Here is a 21195-nt window from a genome sequence, read left to right on the forward strand (position 1 = left end):
GGTAAACAAATTATATATATTGGCCTTGTTGAACATTTAAATTTAGATATACATTTCATCAGTGGTAGTATTTTTTTTCTTCAGTTTGTTACCGGGACATTAAGTTTACGGGACATTACAGGATATCCAGTGGATTTTGTACATGTCCCGGGATGTCATGGGACATTCTGGGATATCCTATGGCATTCGTACATATCCCGGGACTTTACAGGATATCCTGAGGTTAACTTACAAATCCCGGGACATTACGGTATATTGTAGGATATCCTGTGGATTTCGTACTCGTCCCGGGATTTTTCGGGATATCCTGAGGATAGCGTACATATCCCGAGACATTCTCAGGACATATGGGACTACTATGGGATGTCCCTGGGATAAAGTGTGCTGTCTGGGTGTATATATGTTTGTTAACATATAGATCCTGGTTTCTGTAGAGCTACTCCCAGGTGTTAATGCAAGATAGCATGAGGATAGTTGAGGAGGTTTCTTGCATATCACAGTTCCTTACTTTCTGAACAAGCAAAATGAAAAAGTAAATCAGTCTGGGGTGGACTTATCAAGTAGAATATAATGTAAATCGTAGGTGTTATCATGAGACCTACGATAATTGCTTATTCCCTATATGGGAAATTTGCTAAAAAACCACTATATGCATATGTCCTTTGTTATCTTTCAGAATCATTGAATTTGGAGGTGCTTATAGGTGAAATTTAGCTACCACCTTTTGTAATACAAACACACATTTGTAGAATTGCTTTTATTCAACATAAGAGATATTCTAGGGACGATCTCTTTGCAGAGGTGGTTGTTTTGAGGGATTGACTGTTAAAACTTTTCAAATTTATGATTTTACATATCTAAAAATTCTTAGAAACCATTTGTGTTCAAATTAGGCCTAAACATTATAGTGCAGTAAAAATAAGAGAAAAATTCCATAAACCTAAAAAAAATTAGCACAACCGGGGAATTTGGTACAGATGTTGGGTGTACCTTCCTTTTGAACATACTAAAAGTCCCCTAAAATTGAAGCTGTGCTACGGCCGCCATATTGGAAAATGGTGGCATATTTCTGTATTTTTCGCTATAGTGACTTTATTATGAGAGATACAGGAAAAAGCTAAATATAAAAAATGTAGGTCATCTAAAAATACACATTTTTTGTATTTACCATCTTTCTCTAAACCCAACGGGTTTTGAGTTATTTGTTATTAAGTATATTTAGTTTTTTTTTTTATTTATCAAAAATAGGTGAAACACATGGAAATTGACCGTTACTTTCAAGGATTATGATAATTTATCCCATTTAGTTAAATAGTGTGATACTATAAAATCTTAAAATTTAAGCTTATTTTATGAGTAAAACAACTCTGCCACAGCAAACCTGCAGACTCAGCAAATTTCCATTTGATTGGATGTTTTATTAATTGTATTTAAATAAAATTAGATTCAACAGGTACCTAGGTTTGCTGCTACAGGTAGGTTATTATAGTGTGTTTTTTTTTTAGTAAAATATCACTAACTTAGTATAAAATAATTAATTTTCCAAGTTTGATCATAATAAATCTATAAACAAACAAACTGCAACAGTTAACTAATTCATAATAATAGCATGGTAGCTTAAGATTTACAATTTACAAATTTAAATATACAAATTTTCGTTGTGTTTACTAAAAATATGGCGATTATTCGTCACGATTTGAATACTAACCGAAGGGGTTTTTAAAAGGAGATGAAGCAAGTAATTTAAGTACTGTAATATTAACTCGTACCAAGTATCGAAAATATTGTATGCAGTAAGGAAATCAACAATATTTTGTAAACTACGCAATAGTCATATTAATATTTTATACTCATTTTTACCCATTTAATAAATTAACATTTTAACATTTTGATGGCACTACCACTATCACTCAATCCTTGAAAGTAACCGTCGATTGCGATGGGTTTCGCCGATTTTTGATAAATAAAACTAACTATACTATACCATACTTAATTAGTCACCAACATGAACTAGACACGAAAAACACCCTTCCAAATTAACAATGGGAGGTAAAGTATAGTTAGTTAGTGTGGTGGTGCCATCAAAATACTAAAATGTTAAGGGGATATGCCTCCTTCTAAGACTTTTGTTAAAATTATTTATTTTAAATGGCTTTTGTGGGTTTATTCTGTTTCTATTTCACCAAATTAGAGGATTTATATATAGAAAAAATGTTATCCAAATCAATTTTTTGGTCACTTTGGGGTAAATTTCAAAATTTTTAGAATTTTTTTAAAAAATTTCAGTTTTGAATAACTTTTTTGTTTATCAACATAATGTAAAAAAGTAAACATATTTTACTTTCCCACATAACAATGAACATTTCTGTGTATTGAAACTATGGTAACTCAACAAATACAGCTTTAGTAGACCTTTTTACAATAATATGAAAAATGTTACACGAAAAGATCAGATTTTTAATGTAAAACATAATATTTTATAGGAATAAATAATTGCAGGATGTTCTCTATACACACAAACCTTCTAAATACTATTAAGAACATCTGGTTAAAATTTCATTGAAAAACAATAAGTAGTTTTAAAGTTATTCAAACTTACGTAAATGTAGTAAATGAAAAACGTAGTTTTGAGAAAACGCTGTTTAAAGTTTTCAATTTACTTATTGTTGCTAGGCGCAACGTCTTCAATTTTATTATAAAAATCACTGAAATAATTCTCCAAATCAAATAAAACTTTGCATACATGTTCAGTAATAATTAAGGAATAAAAATATGTCACTTTTTGAAAAAAGTCAAAATATTTTATAAAATGGCCTATAGATGGAGGCACATCCCCTTAACTATTAAATGGATAAAAAATGAAGATAAAATATTAATATGACTATTGTGTACTTTACAAAATATGGTAGATTACCTAACTGCATACAATATTTTCGGTGCTTGGTACGAATTAATATTACTTAAATAACAGGCTACATCTCCTTTTGAAAACCCTTTTGGTTGATATTCTAATTGTGACGAATAATTGCCATCTTTTTAGTAAACACAACCAAAATTTGTATATTCAAATTTGTTTATTGTAAATTTAAAACTCCCATGCCATTCTTTTGAATTAGTTAACTGTTGCAGTTTGCTTGTTTATATTTTGATCAAACTTGGAAAATTAGTTATTTTATAGTAAGGTATTGATATTTTACTAAAAAAACACACTATAATAACCTTCCTGTAGCAGCAAACCTAGGTACCTTTTGAACCTAATTTTATTTATATCCATTTTTTTAAAACATCCAATAAAATGGAAATTTGCTGAGTCTACAGGTTTGCTGTGGCGGAGTTGTTTTACTCCGCTTAAATTTTTAGATTCTATAGTATCACACTATTTAACTAAATAGGTTAAATTATCTTAATCCTTGAAAGTAATGGCCAATTTCCATGTGTTTTACCTATTTTTGATAAATAGAAAAAAACTAAATATACTTAATAACAAATAACTCAAAAACCGTTGGGTTTAAAGAAAGATGATAAATACAAAAAATGTGTATTTTTAGATGACCTACATTTTGTACATTTAGCTTTTTCCTGTATCTCTAATAATAAAGTCGCTATAGCGAAAAATACAGAAATACGCAGCCATTTTCCAATATGGCGGCCGTAGCACAGCTTCAATTTTAGGGGACTTTTAGTATGTTCAAAAGGAAGGTACACCCAACATCTGTACCAAATTCCCCGGTTGTGCTAATTTTTTTGGGGTCAAAACATATTTTTACTGTACTATTATCTTATACTAATTTCTTCATAATTATGTGATAACCTTTCCTGAAGTACAAGATACCCAAAAATACTGTTCCTATAATCTCCAAATTAATTATCAGTTACCAATGAAAAACATCCCAGAAAATTAAGCTGGAAATGTTCTTTTTTTTTGGTTGTGAAAAAGCATACGCCAGTGTTGGAATGGTGTGAGGGTTTGAATTTAAAGGACACTGAGCCTGTTATCATGGTGAGCCAAACTGTCCGTTGACCCTACAATTCTTCACTTCACCATCACAAACTTTCTCAACATCACCATTCCAAACTTGGCTTTTGTATCTAATACAGGGTGGCACAAAAAGTATGGTCACATTTTAAATGAATATAACACAAATGGTACAGAACTTTTAATACATCATGTTTCTGAATACTCCAAAGCACCCAATTACAAAAAAGAACCTTGTAAGCTACATAGCTGTTAGAAAAATCGGTCAGTTAAAAGATAAAAATTAGGTGCGAAAAATAACTTCTGGCAGATCTTCCTCGTGGATGCACTCTAAAAGTCTTTCTTCGAAATTCTCGAACACTTTCGCCACAGCAGTTTCTTCTTGGATTGCCATTATTTCTAAACGGATTGCCTCTTTTAAATCAACTAAGTTTTGAGGCTTGTGTGCGTAGACTTTAGCCTTTAAGCAACCCCAAAGAAAAAGGTCACATGCTGAGAGGTCAGGAGACCTAGCGGGCCAGTGAACGTCTCCGAATCGTGAGATCACTTGGTGAGGGAACATCCGCTTCAAAACACTCATAGAGTCATTGGCTGTGTGGGCTGTTGCCCCATCCTGTTGGAACGAAATGTGTTGACGGTTTATACGTAATTCTCGCAGCCTTGGCTTCAAAAAGTTACGAAGCATGTTCACGTAATGTTCAGAGTTCACTGTCACTGTAGCGTCGTTCTCCTCAAAAAAGTATGGTCCAATAATCCCCAATTTCGAAATCCCGCACCAAACAGTCACCTTAGCACTGTGGAGAGGCCTTTGGTGAAGTTCCCTGGGATTTTCAGCTGCCCAATACAATACCTACAGTTTTGTTTATTGACGTATCCGTCCAAGTGGATATGGGCCTCATCTGACATTATGAGCACAACATCATCACTAGAATACAAAATGTCCAACATTGTTTCACAAAAACGTTTGCGTTTCACAAAGTCTTGTTCGTAGAGCTTTTGGGTAATCATAATTTTGTAAGGGTGAAACTTCAACTCACTGTGTAGAATACGTTGCAGCGAGCGACGGCTGAGGCCCAAAGTTTGAGCACGACGCCTGGTGGAACGACGAGGACTTTCAAACACTAAGCTCTCACAGTATCGATATTTTGAGGAGTAACTGCCGTGCGTGGACGCCCAGTAGACTTACCGCTCATAACGGAACCCGTTGTCCTAAATGCTTTCACCCAGCGAGATATTGATCTGCGATCTGGTATCAGTCCATCACGTGCGACACCAAAATGTTGTCGAAACAGCCACTGTACTGTAATGAAAGATTCATTGTTTTTAAAAAACTGTTCCATGGCATAAACGCGGTGTGCTACCATCCACTGCGCCATCTCTGGGCAAACTGGCTTTAATGGCCGACTTGCAGACGGCTGGTAGCGGCTTCCTCCCCTCCACCATGACTGGTACTACGCAGATCAAATCCGACCATACTTTTTGCGCCACCCTGTATTTTCCATTATTACCACCATCGTCATCTTTAAGAATACAAGTGGCGTACCGGTATATAAAATGGCTGACCTTATAATACGGTTACAATTAGATAGGATGCATGAATAAAACACACATTTATAGACAATAAAAATCAAAATGCAATGTATTTTTATTACAAAGCCTAAATCTAATCATTACAATGCAGTTGTTTCCATCATTTTCAAGGTTTGCTCTTTTAGATGGTGTAGCACGCAACACAAAGCCTACTAGAAACATCTAGTGGTGGAATAACAAACAAACAGGCCGAGTTCACAAACACACAGACAATAACTTATACATTAGACTTATCGATAGCAACATTATTAAGCAAAATACTTTCCGAGCATTTACAACGCTTGTATATATTTTTATATTACACAATAGAAATTAATTAGAACGGAACTCTCTTTAAGTTTTAGAACTTCTATAGCTATGCTAAGAAGTAACAATTATATCTTTACAGCTCCAGTGATGCACGGAATAAATCTCCGAAGTAACGAAACAACCGTATCTATTTTCGGAGCTTGGTTCCGAAACTATAAGACTTTAAATTAATACTAAAAGTAACGATTTTAATGCACATGTATCGGATAAAATAAATGTACATATAATACACATACATCAATATCCCAGAATTTATTTACAGTCTTTATGTAATACATTTAGTGTCTTTTATTTTTGTGAGAGAAAAGATCTTTCATACACTAACAAGAACAATAAATCATTTTTGGAAGTGAAAGCTACAAATTAAGTGAGATAAAAGATGTATAACGATTTTCTTAGATTAGTAATGACCTAAATAGTAAAACATAGAAAGATGTGGATAAGAAGAGATCCATACCACTTAGTTTCTCTAATGATGGGACTTCAGAGCACAATCACTCAGCTTCAACAAAGTCCACTAACTGTGTGTGGCACAATAAGATGTTATTGATCTTTGTAGTGGAATATCAGTGACAATACAGTTTGAAATCAAAACTAACTACTTTTGATGTTATATCTGCTTAGTTATTGTGACCCCCAAAATTAAGCACAAAGTCTTGGATTTTATTAATCTTTGGTATCACTATAAGCTTTGAAAATGTCCCTAAATGTCAACAAAGTACTAACTAAACTAACTCATTGATTTTTTTACTCATTTTAAGGAGATAATAAATACTTTCTTGACAACCCAAACCCAAGTTTTGACCAATTATTATTGTAGATTCAAATATATTTGTAATGAATTATAATCATCAAATCAAAGGTTTTAGGCTGTAATATTTTCTTTAATATACCTGTGATGTAAACAAAACATCACACTTATAAATAATTTAAAAAAATAATTGACATAGAAATAACTCACAAAATATACTATTGCACTAATTATTGACAGTGTTTCATGAGATGATTGAAAATATACAATATTGTATGATTTAACAATCTTAGCTAGTGCCAAAGGCTATTTACATGTTTTCTAAGCTCCTGCTTTCCTATTTTAAAGCTTTCTTATAGCTATGGATTTGACTTGGATCAATTAAATGCACATACTATTTTTAATTTTCTTGTTGAATGTAAACTTTCAACATTTGCCCCAATCACTAATTTGGGATATCTACTTTACTAGTGACATGGTGTCTAGCCTAATATGAATTGTGATATATTATCCCATAGCATGATAAACTAGTAAAAAAACTGTTTCACAAAACATAAATTCCTCTAGTGCTTTATCGCTTTAAAAAGTCTGTCCTCAACAATATGATAGTTTTGAATTTGCAGAATTACACACTATTATGAATAGCTGAAATATAAAAAAAATACGTACACAATACTTAAAATCCTTGTTAAAGGTCTTATTTATCAACATATTATTTGTCTCAAAATATATTTATCATGGTAGGCAACAACTATAATATTTCAGTGTATTTCCGGTACACGTGGAATTCCAATACATTAATAGTCGTTGAAATCACTATTATAAGTATTTCTTAAAAATATTTATAATTCTTTAATATTCACATAGTCTTTCTTCCTTCTTTATTATTCACACAATTTTTTTTCAAAAACAACCATTACAGCAAGATAATTTACATCAGACACAGAATCAGGGTTCATCAGATAAGCTCTTAAAATATGAACAGGTTTGAAAGTAATTTGGAACATAATGGTCATAATACAATGTTTGTATATTTTGAATACAACATTAAGATACCGGTTATTAGTTCTACTGTACTTCAAATTTATAATATCTTAAAACATGAACGAATTTTAAGACTAATTTAGTAATTCATGCATTATTTTACATATTTTAAGCTGGATATTTTATTTACCAATTTTACTTGTTTTCAAGGCTACCAATTGCAAAGCATATTGTAAAACAATGATCACGATGCATAATAGACAGGCAGTGACTCAATTGCTTTGAACCAATTCTATAAAATTAATTAGTATAATGTTATGAAATATGACAAAGGGGACCAGAAATATTGGTATTTATGAAGAATATTAGGTGATATACATATAATTTCAGTTGACAACAAAGTTATCTCACAGATACAAAAGTGAATGATACTTTTATGGGTTTTAACATTGAACAGCACAATTATGATTTACCATCGAACATAAATGTTGTAGTAGTTGAGACAGAGGGTACAAAACAATAATTTTAGGAATTTCATTGTTAGGACCCCACCCCTGAATCCCAATGAAGACACAAAATGTTTTGTGGGAACTTAGAGGAAGTGAGCAGTTGCAATGCTGAGGAAGAGTGCAAGCACTGTACATAGACTGAGAGGCAGTGAGGGTGCGCTCGATACCACAATATCACTCTCTTGGAGCAAGACGGAGTCAATGACGTGGATCACACCGTTAGTGCATTCCACATCAGGGCGGAACACATGAATCCACTCGTTGTTCCATTCTATGTAGTAACCTACAACAACCATTGTCACATGTTAGTAAAGCAAAGACTTGAACTAGTGCTATTCTCTGGGATGAACTTTAATGATTGTTCAGTCTGGCTGATTGTGTGTAGATACATAAAATATAAATATATAAGCTACTAGCTGTTGTACTCGTGCTTTGCAACGGGAAGAGGACACAAAATAGAAACATTTTTTGATCTTTACATTTGTTGTATAAAATAGTTACACATCCACCAACGCTTTTAGAAACAAAAATCGGCTGCACTTTAGTATCTGTCGTCCACTCATTCGAATGAAAAATATCGTTATAGGCTATAGAGTATTCGATATATCCATTCGAATGGGTGTAGAACAGATACTAAAGTTCACCCCAAAATTCAACATTTATGGCCTTTATAGCATTTATGGCTTTTTAATCTGGTAAGTAGTGGAAACCACAATTTCGGTTTTGATTAATTTTAAATCTTGTGTAGACTGATATGTGAAAATCTTACCAAATTTCCAAATAACATTTTCACTTACATGTTTTACCTTCATCCCCTTATTTACATTTTTTTTCGTTATTTTTGTCATTTTTAATTTCAATCTTGAAGTTGCAAAACTACTGATTATTTTTTTATTTAAAATGGACAAATTTGTTAGGTCAATATTGTTTAAATTTAAAATCACAAATTCTTCCATATTCACTCACAATAAATCATTAGCTACACTATCATCAGCTGTTATAAACTTTAGAAATAATATTGTTGTCCACAATAGTCTTTTGAAATATTAAAGAAACTATATTTACACTATATAAAGTTGTAGATTATTAATTTAGCATTAAATATGGCAGACAAAACTAATATGATTATCATAACATCAAGGACTAAGCAATCTGATAGTAAATACAGTATAATATACATAGAATCAGAGAACACATATTATGAGTCATTGCATCTCAGATTCTACAGTACAAAAATATCAATGAACAACATAATATTTAAACCAGTTCTTTTTTTCAGTTCCATAGTCCATTGCCTTTACTAATTACACTTACCGTTGATTAAGTAAACATATCAACATATATTTAATTGATTTTAGTAACAGAAGGACACTGTGTACAACTTAATGTTATCATATTTTCCGTGTTTTAATATCAGTGGTGTAGAAACACACACAAAAAATGAATTTATCAAAATGCCAAAAATTAATTGTGAACTGCAAGCTATGTTAAGATAAATAAGAGTATTTTAATTGTATTACCATTTCATAATTAAAATAGCTACAAATCTACTACCTATAGATTTTAAAACACAAAAATCAACAGAATACAATTTAGGTATGACAATCTTTAGTTTAATTTAAGCATAGATGTAACAAAACACAATTACTAAATCAACCTAAATGAAAAAAAGTCAATGTGAGGTGCAAGTTATGTTACTTAAACACATGTTAATCAGTTGAATTTATAAAGAAATCCTCCAAATTCATACAAAACATCTGCATTGTAATTTTCATACTGTTTCTATGAAAATATATCAATCACATTATTTTCATAACTTAAACACTTTAAAAAATCTAAAGCAGAGCCTGGGTTGATACAGCAACAGTTATAATCTTTTTTTTTATTTCTATAACCATTGACATAAATTAGAAAAAAAATTCCATAATGAAGTTTTATATTAAAATTTATAGTACTGCACCCTATTGGTAAACCTTATAACTGGTTAATGCAATTTAATATCATAGAACCAACTTGTGTATTTGAAACAGCTGATGAAATTCTTTTATTCCTTTTAAATATGATTACTCTTAAGGTTAACATGGGAAACTCCAGAGCCACTGGGGCAGAGCCTGAAAGGACTTTTAATGGAGATAAGAAAGTGTCTATATGTTAATCGGGAATGTGAGCTATCATCACACCAAATTTCAGCCCAATCCGACCTATACATACATACATACATAGCCGTACATACATGCATCCAAACTCTCTCATTTATAAAATTAGTAGGATTTACTGTCTTCGAAATCCAGATGTCTTATTGCTCTACAGCCATTTTGGAGATTATTCAATCGTCAGGTGAGTTTGTAAAATGTATTATTTAAATTTTTCACGAGATTTATTCATTTTCATTGTGACAACGGTTAATAAATAAGGAATAATTTGAGCAGCTAAGTTGGTACACAAGTTATAATCTTCCAATGGTCCACCTAACTCTTGCAGTGATAAGACTCGATTAGTCGGTCGCCAGTTTTTCAGTTGTGCACGTGCTTTAATGTTTGTTTGTCATATCATTTACCAACCCCAGACACGACGAAAATGGAGGAATCGTATGAAAAATGTAAATACAATAAAATATGATTGTATTTCAATTGTTCATAAGATTTTTGAAAATCTATTTTTTCCATTGTCGGGTGCATTGACTATGTGAAAATGGAGTAATCTCCAAAACGGTGTATTCCGAAGAAAGTAAGTAACTTGTATATTTATATACTCTCTGAGATCTCTTCAGCAGCACTGTGGCACGTGAGTGTTACTTTCATGACACACCAACAACAAAGTATAGAGCCACATGTAGGATGGCACCTTTTGGCAGTTTTCAAAAGTCATCATCGTTTGATTGTGATTGAATAAGACAGCTACCGTCAATAAGACAGCTAATGCCATTCTGGCAACACATTCACACTGTTAACATTTTACTGTTGGCGACCAAGATGAATTTCCAGTCATGTTCAGCTACCGTCCTGCCTTGAGGATACTGGACTAACAATGGATCCTCTTCCAGCGTGTCAGCCAAGACTTGACTAAAATGTATGCATTCTCAGTGCTTATACAATCCCCAATTCATGTGATGATTGTAACTTTCATATCTTGCTTGGAAATAATATTTTTCTTAAAAAATTTGAAAAAATAATCTTATGTGTAATTTGGTTGTACTTAACCTTTTAGTATTCTATGTTACTGATTGCAGAAAATGTAAATAAATAAAGCAACTGAGTTTTAAGAGGATTAGCTTACTTAGCATTTTGGACAATTGAAGCCCATCCATTCATTTCTAAGAAAAAAATTGGCCTTGCAACAGGTAGGCCTACATATCCAAATTGTTTAGGATTTTTAACACAATTTTTAGACTTTGGTAGAAGATTAATTTGATTGTGTGTAAAATTATCAAAATGTCTTTTAGTGAAGGGGCTTCTCCTCACCTTAGAGCCCAATCATGTTTATAAGTGATGTACACAGCTTCAAATTACCAAGTCAGAATGTCAGCACAATATGAATCTATACACTGATTTTTGACAGGATTCAATCTCAGTCATATTTTAACAAGTGTACGCTCCACTAAAGACTCAAATAATTGAAATTAGTGCTTAGCAATAACAGACGTTTCCTGTAAAATTTCAAGTTTAAATAAAATCAAGTAAAATATAACTTGTATCACAAATCTTCCATAAACTGTTGAAAATTGGGGAGTTAAATCTTCATTTATGTTACCTAAGTGAAAACTAAACAATGTAAAGTTCAGTTCTGTGTGTATAGGCAATGATGTGAAACTACTTAAATCTCAAGTTTTTTAGTCTTTGTTTTTCAACCTAAGGTGAGCTTAACTACAGGAAAACTTCTATTTTAGCGAGTGCAGTTGTTTGCTAACATGTGCCATCTATTACAGCTTGCTGGTTAGTGAATAAACATACTAAATAAGATTGAGAATAGTTAAAACCATGACAATGGGATGTATAAGAGTTCAACTTTAAATATCTTTTTCCCTTATCCATTTTCTACTGTTTCAACATTATATTAAAGGGAAATTTTAAATTTTGTAGAGTGATTGTGTAGTATTTATTTACTCATTTGATGTATTACTTAAAGTAGATGTCGCTATTATAACTGTTCCCATTTTTGTTTTAATCCTTTCATGTAATTGTCAGTAAAACATAGACAAGCAGAATCATAAGATATTAAAGATTTAGGTTAATACGGTGAATAGGCAAATGTGATCGATTTTAAATATTGTCATCTAGAGCATGCATGCTCAAAGATTTCTGTTTAGTGGCAAAACACAAACTGACTTACCGCTTTCCGAAACTGTACTGTTCTCGTGGTCTGGTGCTATGAAAAAAATATTTTAATTTTTGTCCAAAAATGGTCTTGGTCCTCTGATACAGTTTTAACTTGGTTAAAAGCTTTAGTGGGTAGCATGAATATTTGTGGATGCCGACATACAGAATCACCAATTGCTTAAGGGTCTGACCAAATATACAAATTCACCAATTCTCTTAACAACCTGGGACAGGCACAAAAGCCAGACACAATTCAAATAGGATAAAAAACCAATCTAGCAATGGACTGTTTAAAAATTGTAGTAAATAAAAATTTCATATTTAATATATTAATATTATTATCATATTCGTATAGTCAGTGCTTAATTTTGTAAAAAAAGGTGCTGGAACTGTAACCCAGTCAATATGATTAGTATCTATTTATGGCAATATTTTTATCATTCTGAAAGAGAGGCATCGGAACTCTGGGCCACGCTCTCCCACAAATCTAGCACTGCATATAGTCATTTTAATCTTAATTTGACATTAAGATCCGGAAATCACAAGGTTTTCCTAGTTAGTCAAATGCTTCCAGTTAGTAACTTTAACTAAATAATATTTTGATTTGATATGATTTGAATATTATTTTAAGTAAATTGTCAGAGAACATGTTCAGATTTCATTTACCACAAAGTCTCAAAAATGGGGCACATTAATAAAACTGTAATATAAACATATTTATTTGAATATAACTACAATTATTGCCTTTAATATATCTGTCTCCATAAAAAATACTAAGTAAATAATTATTTAGATGTAAATTGGCTATCATTTTGTAATGTGTAAAAGTTTTGAAGGATTAACCATAGACACATGGTTATCATGTCAACTGTGTTGATTTACATAGTCTAGTGAATGAATGAATGAATGAATGAATGAAAAAGTGCTTTTATTTACAAATATTTGTACAAAAAATAGCTTCTTAGCACTAACTACAACAACAATGGACAAAAAGCCCGTCTGTTGCGGCTGGCGTACCTGGTTAGCATTAATTTGTACAATTGACTAACGTAAACTGTTCAGATTTCATAGTCTAGTGACCTTAATAAAATAACAAACAAAAAGAGAACTTATCGATGTAATATTTTAATACTTTTATAATCTTTAATTATAATTACAGGGGCCAGCTTCCATGGGCCAGGACTAAAACAAGTTTGACAAATTTGACTGGTTAGTGTGACCCCGTATTGTCGCAGATCATTGAGAATATTGGTGAATTTGTAAATTTGGTTGGACTGTCAAATCATTGGTGAATCTGTATATGTGCTTGTGGATATATAGCATAAATTGTCTCTATATTTGATGAAAAAATCATAGGGATTATAGTTAAACTAGATGTTTCTGTGGATAGACACCAAGGATTGCCATCAGGTCTAGTTTTGTATGGAAATCTCATCTACCTCAAAAGGCCTGATTATTATACTATGTCTATGTCTATATACTAATATGCAACTATAAGTGTTTGCAAATTAAGTTTTTGTGAAATTCTATTAGCTTGGGAAACTTAAAAATTGAGATATTTTTTATCAAAAATCAGATTAACAAAGTACTGGTAACTTATAATTGCTCCTATAAAATTTAGCCTAAGGGCCCTTTAATAGAAGTGTTCTCTTGTACTTCTACTTAATTACTTAAACCTTTCAAACTTGTCACGTGCTGCTTTCATTGAAACGATTACAAAATAATATTATAAAACCGTTGCAATGCAATTACAATTAAACAAGAATAGTTAGAGCATCTTTTTATTCATCATTTGTATATATTTACCTAAACTATACAAAATGGACAAAATGATTATATTTTGTAATGAATAATATCATACCACCTACCAGTACATATATTGTAATGATTTGGTTGTAACTACTTGTCCAAACAATGTGGTAAATAATTCCTTTATTGTTATTTAATTAGAATAATGATAAACAAGGATTTTGCTTGTAAATCGTAATCCCAATTTTTTTGTTCTTATTAAATAGGATTTATGAATGCTTGTTGTGTTTTTTACACATATCTTTGTCGTGTGTTTGTGTTATATGTGTTCTACAATGGCAATGACAGATCCAACCAAATTAAATAGATGACCTGAAGTTTTTGTCACACCTGATGATGGACTCCGGAAGTCTGCAACTATAGTAGTGTTACTACTACAAAGGATCACTCGAGGATGCAAGGCAACTTTAACCATTTAGCATAAAACGGGAATCAATGGTTGTGAAATTATGTGAATTCACAAAAACTGAACTTCACATTGTCGACAAGAGTAAAATTAAAGAAATAGGGTCCTTTAAGGATAGCTATCATTAAGATATATAATGATATAAGCTATCATTAAGATTCTATATCTTTATGAGAATTAGTTAATGTGTTCATTTTATAATGAATGATTATGGTACACTATAAATTTAGAACAGATTCTCAATAAAACATTTTAATCCTACCATACAACAGTGCACAAAAGTCTTTGAGGCAATTCAGATTCCTGACAAACGCGATCATTTATTGCTATAGTTTTTCATTCATCTTTTTTGAGTATTTTACCCATGACAAACGCCATGGCTGGACTATTCTCTAGTCTTACTGCTTCTTCAAATCATTTTTTTTATATTTTATTAAGAGTAATCATCGGTAATATTAAGTGACATGGTGAGACATTTTTTCTTTCACATACCCTAAAAAGATGTTTGCACCATCCACCCTTTCCCATAGGTGCATGTAGTTACTTGCCGCCAACTTTTTTTAACATGACATCCTCCTTTATTTCATACTTAACTTAGGCTGTTGAATAGCTAACAAGAAAAAAATGTCAAGTAGTAGTGACAAGCAGATACCAATACAGTATTCAGGACTTTAGAAGTATTTCAGTCTGCCTCTTTCACAAGTGTTATAGCATTTTAAACAACTTAAATCAATCATATCATATTTAAGGAATATCAATCTATGAAACATAAAATAATAAAATTATTTCTTATTAGGTTAACTACTATGGTTTGATCCATTAATCATAAACAAGATGCATACGAGGCTGGTTTGTCAATGAGGTATCTATTGAGCTCCCGATGCATCCAAGCAAGCTAGTTCAAACCTGAGACTATGTTGTGTTCCTTACTTTATCTACTACGATTCTGGCTGGTTCTCACCCCTATGGTACGATTAGTTTGGTCATAGTATTACAAAAGTTGAGAAAGAATATCGATGCTTCCGTTCTGTGTGATCATATATCTGTGGTCTTAGCCGTCAACAGTTATTGAAATCCATGGCCAGTTGATGGACATGACTGTACTAAGGTGTTTGGTTGTAGAAAATGTGCACAATGGATGGAGGGAGTTTGGAGGCCGTCTTAAACATCTGCACATGGTTTTCCATGGTGACTTATGTTGTTTATTAGAGGAGTTTTGCATGCAGATTGTGGTGTGACTGAATGGGAGAGAGATTATCGAACTAATAGGGGACGTCTCTATAAGACTATCAAGGCCTATGGTAAGTCCTTCAAGTCTGAAACATGCCAATCTGTAAGCAAATTCAATCACTGCCACATTAGAAACTGATAAACACCCGTTTTCAGTTCCCTTGTGCAAATATTCTACACACCTCCAAGATACTAATGCTACTAATTTTCTGTTACAAACAACTTTTCTGCATACACATATGTCAACTGGTTATAGTAATCACTAGGGATTTAGCTCCTTACAGAACCTAACCATAGAACATGCTTGGCAGGAAGTTATTTTCACGTTTTTGAATACTATGACTCTAATAATTGATCCATAGACAATAGACAAATTCTTTATTGAAATATTCCTAGAGAACATTTGATATATGGCTAACGCTAATTGTATTTGGTTAATTTTTCTAAATAAATTTCTTAAAACTTTCGACTTATTCATGTGTCAGATACAATTACAATTAATTATTCAAGACATTAGACAATAATCTTTATTGACATTTTCATTGAGTAAATGCGTCAGAATAATAACTAAAATTTGTGGAGTTAATGTGTTGTTAAAGCTGGTTGTCAAGGAATTCTTTTTCTGAGTAGAATGGCCTTTCTTGCAACCATGTTGTTAATTGGTTCTTGAAACAGTGAGTTTGTTCATTTCTAAGTTGTTCTGGTAGGTTGTTGAAATACAGGGCCCCTTTATAGGGTGGCTTCTTTTCAAAGAGACGTAGATGGTGAGGTGGTTTTGCAAAGCTTGAGGCGTTCCGTGTATTGCGATGGTGAATGTCTCTGTTTCTTGTTTGATTTGTGGAGATAGCATGGAGAATTGCCTCACAGATGTAAAGTAATGTCAGCGTGAGGATTTTTAGGATAGATGCATCACGACAGCTTCCTTGATATTTATGGTCTGCTAGAAATCTTAGTTTTTTTTTTTTTTTGTGGATAAGGACTCTTTTTAGATAGTTGTTGGATGTACTTCCCCAGACCACCAGACCATACCTGAGGTAATTAATTAGATTACGATAGTTTTTTTTTTACTGTAGCTCATTAATAGCTCATGTTTTTTTTTTATGGTAGCTCTCTGAGTGGAACAGTTGGTCCAGAAGCCATTATGTCAGCTGTTTCTCGAACAGACTGGGTTGTTCACTTTTAAGGTGCTCTGGTAGTTACTTAAAGTAGTTGTTAAGTAGAGAGCACCTTTATGGGATTTTATTTTATTTTTATTTTATTTTATTTTGCATGCTACAAAACAGAATACAAATCCCATTAACATTGCAGCACTATTCTAGTTTGTACAAAAATTGAGAACATGCTATGAGTTCATAAAATTGAATAAAGTAAATCGCTCATAGACTAAGAATAATAAATATTAATTATTAAATAACAACAACAACAAATAATAGTAGCAATAAGTAACAATAAATAAGAGTGACTAAGAATTACGCAAATAAATAAGATAAATAAATAAGATAAGAAACAAAACATGAGACACAAGATAACTGATGAAGGTGAGAGAAATTAATAACATTAACCATTATGTGAGATTAAAGATTTTTTATAAGAGGCTAGGCTCGAGTTAAAAATATCAACGTTGTCTGATATTAAATTATATAGTCTCATCATCGTGTTGATAGGTGATTGAGCCCCTAGGCAAGTCCGTGAGAAGGACGGACTGAACAACGCGCGGGCTCTGGACGAGGGTCGGCGAACAAGGAACGTTAAACGAGATAAGAGCTCGCTGTCATCAACCTTATCATTGAGTAGTTTGTGTAGAAAGATAAGCATCCCCATATCACGACGTTGCTTTAGACTGACCATTTCAAACAAGTTTAAAAGAGTATGGTAAGACACATCAAATGTGAAGTATCCAAACTTCTTGAAGAATAAATATCTAAGGAATTTGATTTGTATTTGCTCAATCATGTCGACAAGATAGGTTTGATGAGGATACCACACAGTTGCTCCAAACTCAAGTTTAGGCCGTACCAGGGTGCAATATAAAAGTTTGAGACTGTAAATGTTGGTTATAAAACTTCCTGATCTGAATATGAAGCCAAGAATTCGATACGCTGATCTACAAGACTCAATTACATGATTAGAAAAACACAACTTGCTATCAATTGTAACACCAAGATCTGTGACACTACTTCGACTACCCAGTAAATTACCATTCATGGAATATTGGAAGTTAACAGCGTTGTGAGTGCGTCTGGTGTAACTGACAACAAAACATTTATCTGAATGGAATTTTAAACCTACATCACTCCAAGCCACTAGTCTATCCAGGTCTTGTTGCAATAGAAGACAATCACTAACGTCGTTTATTTCTCTAAAGATCTTTAGATCATCAGCATAAAGAAGGACTTTACTATTCAACACACTGTTAACGATGTCATTAATGAAGATTGTGAACAATAAAGGGCCAAGGTTCGAACCCTGGGGAACCCCTGAAGATACAACAAATTCAGAAGATGAACTTCCCTGAAAAAAAACAAACTGTTTTCTGTTATGTAAGTAGGTCGAAAAAAAACGCAAACCATTGCAGGTGATACCAAGATAATTCAGTTTTGACAATAGTGATAGATGGTTAACTTTGTCAAACGCTTTTTCAAAATCAGTATAAATGACATCAACCTGACCTCCTTTGTCCAAAGAGGAAATACAAAAATCAGAAAAATTCATCAGATTAGTATTGATAGACCTCCGAGGATAAAAACCATGTTGGAGAGGCGTAATCCAGAACTTCACATGATTGAAAACCCTGTCATACAACACGGCTTCGAACAGCTTCGCTGGTGTGGACAAAATAGCAACCGGTCTGTAGTTTTTTATATCACTCTTTTTCCCCTTCTTGTGGATAGGGACAACTTTTGTAGTTTTCCAAAGATTAGGAAAATACGACGCACCTAAAGACAAATTGAAAATCTTTAGAAGAGGCTTAACTAACAGTTCAGCACAACCTTTGAATATAAAAGAAGGGACACCATCAGGGCCTACAGAGCGTTTGGGTTTAAGTTTTTTTAATGCCAACAATAACTCCTCCTCAGTGACATCACCAAATGCGAGACAACCAGAGTGTGCATGGATAGGTGAGCAGACCGCCTGGCGATACAACTCCTCATTATCAAGATGTGTGGGAACGTAAACAGATTGGAAGTAAGTAGCAAATGCCTCCGTTATCGCAACACTCCCCTCCACCTCCTCCCCGTCCAGAGTCATCGCAGCCACACGACTATCACTCGATCTTAGCCCCTTAATAATACTCCAAAATGAATTAGGATTTACCTTAATAGTATTTTCAATGTCGTTCAAATATTTTAAGTAATCTGTTTTGATATTACCTTTGGACTGACAATGTAATTCCTTATATTCCTCTGTAAAACACTGGTCTTTATATTTCTTTAATTTCCTTCTCGCCTTTTCTTTGTCTTTAATTAATTTAATCGTAACAGGAGAATACCAAATAGGATATTTTCGTTTAATATTCTTACGCAATGGGACATTTGAATCTAGGGCTGAATATAAACTACTATAAAAATTATCAACTGCTAAATCTACATCCGAACAACTATATACAGAATCCCACTTAATATTCTTTACAGCAGTGTAAAGCTTCAAATAATCCACATTCTTGAAATTGTAAATTTTTCCCCCTTGATTATTACAACTAAAATTAGTTGTATGGTTTCTGCTCGAATAGATTTAGGTGGTGTTGTGGGAGGGAAAAATTTGCTTGTGTTGGGCTGATGTATGCCTCTGTGTCTTGGCTGCGCTGTTATAGTGGTGTGGATAATGACTTCTCTTTTATGGAGTAAAACTGATGTGAGGATTTTAAGGTTCTTGAATGAATCTTGGCAACTGTCTCTGTAGTTCATAACTTATCTGCCAGGCATCTAATTGCTCTTTTTTGCTTTACGAGTACTCTTTCTAGGTATCCTTTTGATGTTCCTCCCTAAGTCGCAATGCCCTACCTATGACGTAGAGACTTGAGCATAGCTTTTTGCAGAGCTGGTCTATGTGAGCGAGGTTTCCAGGGTAGCTTGAAGTAAAATATGATGCCAAGGTATTTTGTGGTATTTTGTGTTTGTAGTCCCGGTATTGTAATGTCTGAGTTGTTGCATTTGGTGGTGAAAGGCATTTGAACAGTTTTGCTTTTGTTTAGAACTAGGTCATTGTAGGCACAGTTTTGCTTTGTTCTCTGGAGTTGTCTGTTGGTTTTCTCTTCCAGATTTTTCATAGTTTTGCAAATGTAAGTACCGTGTCATTTGCGTACATAGTGGTGTGTCCATCTTCCTCAATACAACTAGGTATGTTGTTTGTGACAAGGAGGAAGAGGACTGGACCAAGTACTGATCCTTGGGGTACTCCTCTTTTTATGTCTACAGCTTTGGATTAGGCTTTATACTTTGTGTTGTTCTTTATGTAGGCTATTTCCACAAACCTTTTTTGCTTGCTAGTGTAGTATTCAAATCATTCTGCTGCTCTTCCTCTCACACCTAGTGTTTCCAGCTTGAATAGAAGAAGTTCATGGTTTAAGCAGTTGAAATATTTACTAAAATCTAGGAAGAGGCTTGAAGAAGTGGCACCTTCTTCTGGTTGGTCTAGTATGTGCTCCGTCAGTTGTATTAAGGGTCTGGCTGTTGATCTGCTTTTAATATATCCATGCTGTTAACTATTGAGAAGGTTGTGTTCTTGAATCTCATTTTCCAAGGCCTTTATTCATTTTTAAGTCTAGTTGAGATTTCTTGATCCCAGCACTGTCTCCTTTTATGTTCTTTAACTCTTGAAAATTGAAGACGGCAGGCGTGTTGTCTGGATGATGATGCTGAAATTGTTGTAGGCTTCATTTACATAATGAGTTAGGTTTATAGTTTCACAGTCTTGTTCATGTAGCGGTGTCTTAAAGTTATCAATTGTTGTTTTGTTGAAGATTTGTTTTTTTATGTTGTTGATGATTGGTTTTTTAGTGATTATTTTTGCAATTTGTGTGGTGTGGTCAGATAATCCTGATGTTATTTATCACTGAGGCTTATATTTGTTGATTATCAATGTATTAACATATCCAGTCTATTGATGTTACTGAGTCACTCATATAGTTCATGTGGGAGGTAGCTAATCAGACTTGTGGTGTTGAAGGAGGTTAGGAGTTCTTCTATTTTTTTTTTCATTTTCACTGCCATCAACTAGGTTGATTACATTGATGTTCCAAATTATTACCATTTGCTTATCCGCAGTAAGCACTCTTTCCAGTTTTTCAGTGAGTATATCAATGGCTTGGTCTAGGT

General features: G+C 33.0%; 1 protein-coding gene across 1 annotated transcript in view; it reads right to left on the bottom strand.

Annotated features, from left to right (window-relative positions):
• Positions 1–5586: 5586 nt before the first annotated feature.
• The window catches only part of LOC128997804 (fasciclin-1), a 239937-nt gene continuing 224328 nt past the window's right edge, over positions 5587–21195 (bottom strand). Inside the window, exon 13 of the mRNA XM_054423522.1 lies at positions 5587–8402. Within this exon, the coding sequence (XP_054279497.1) occupies positions 8203–8402 (200 nt within the window). The 3' untranslated portion in view covers positions 5587–8202. The remainder of the gene's footprint in view (positions 8403–21195) is intronic.

This window comes from Macrosteles quadrilineatus, unplaced genomic scaffold (genome assembly GCF_028750875.1).
Source record: "Macrosteles quadrilineatus isolate MER2022 unplaced genomic scaffold, UCM_ALF_1.0 Scaffold_7__1_contigs__length_78375512, whole genome shotgun sequence".
Lineage (NCBI taxonomy): Eukaryota > Metazoa > Arthropoda > Insecta > Hemiptera > Cicadellidae > Macrosteles > Macrosteles quadrilineatus.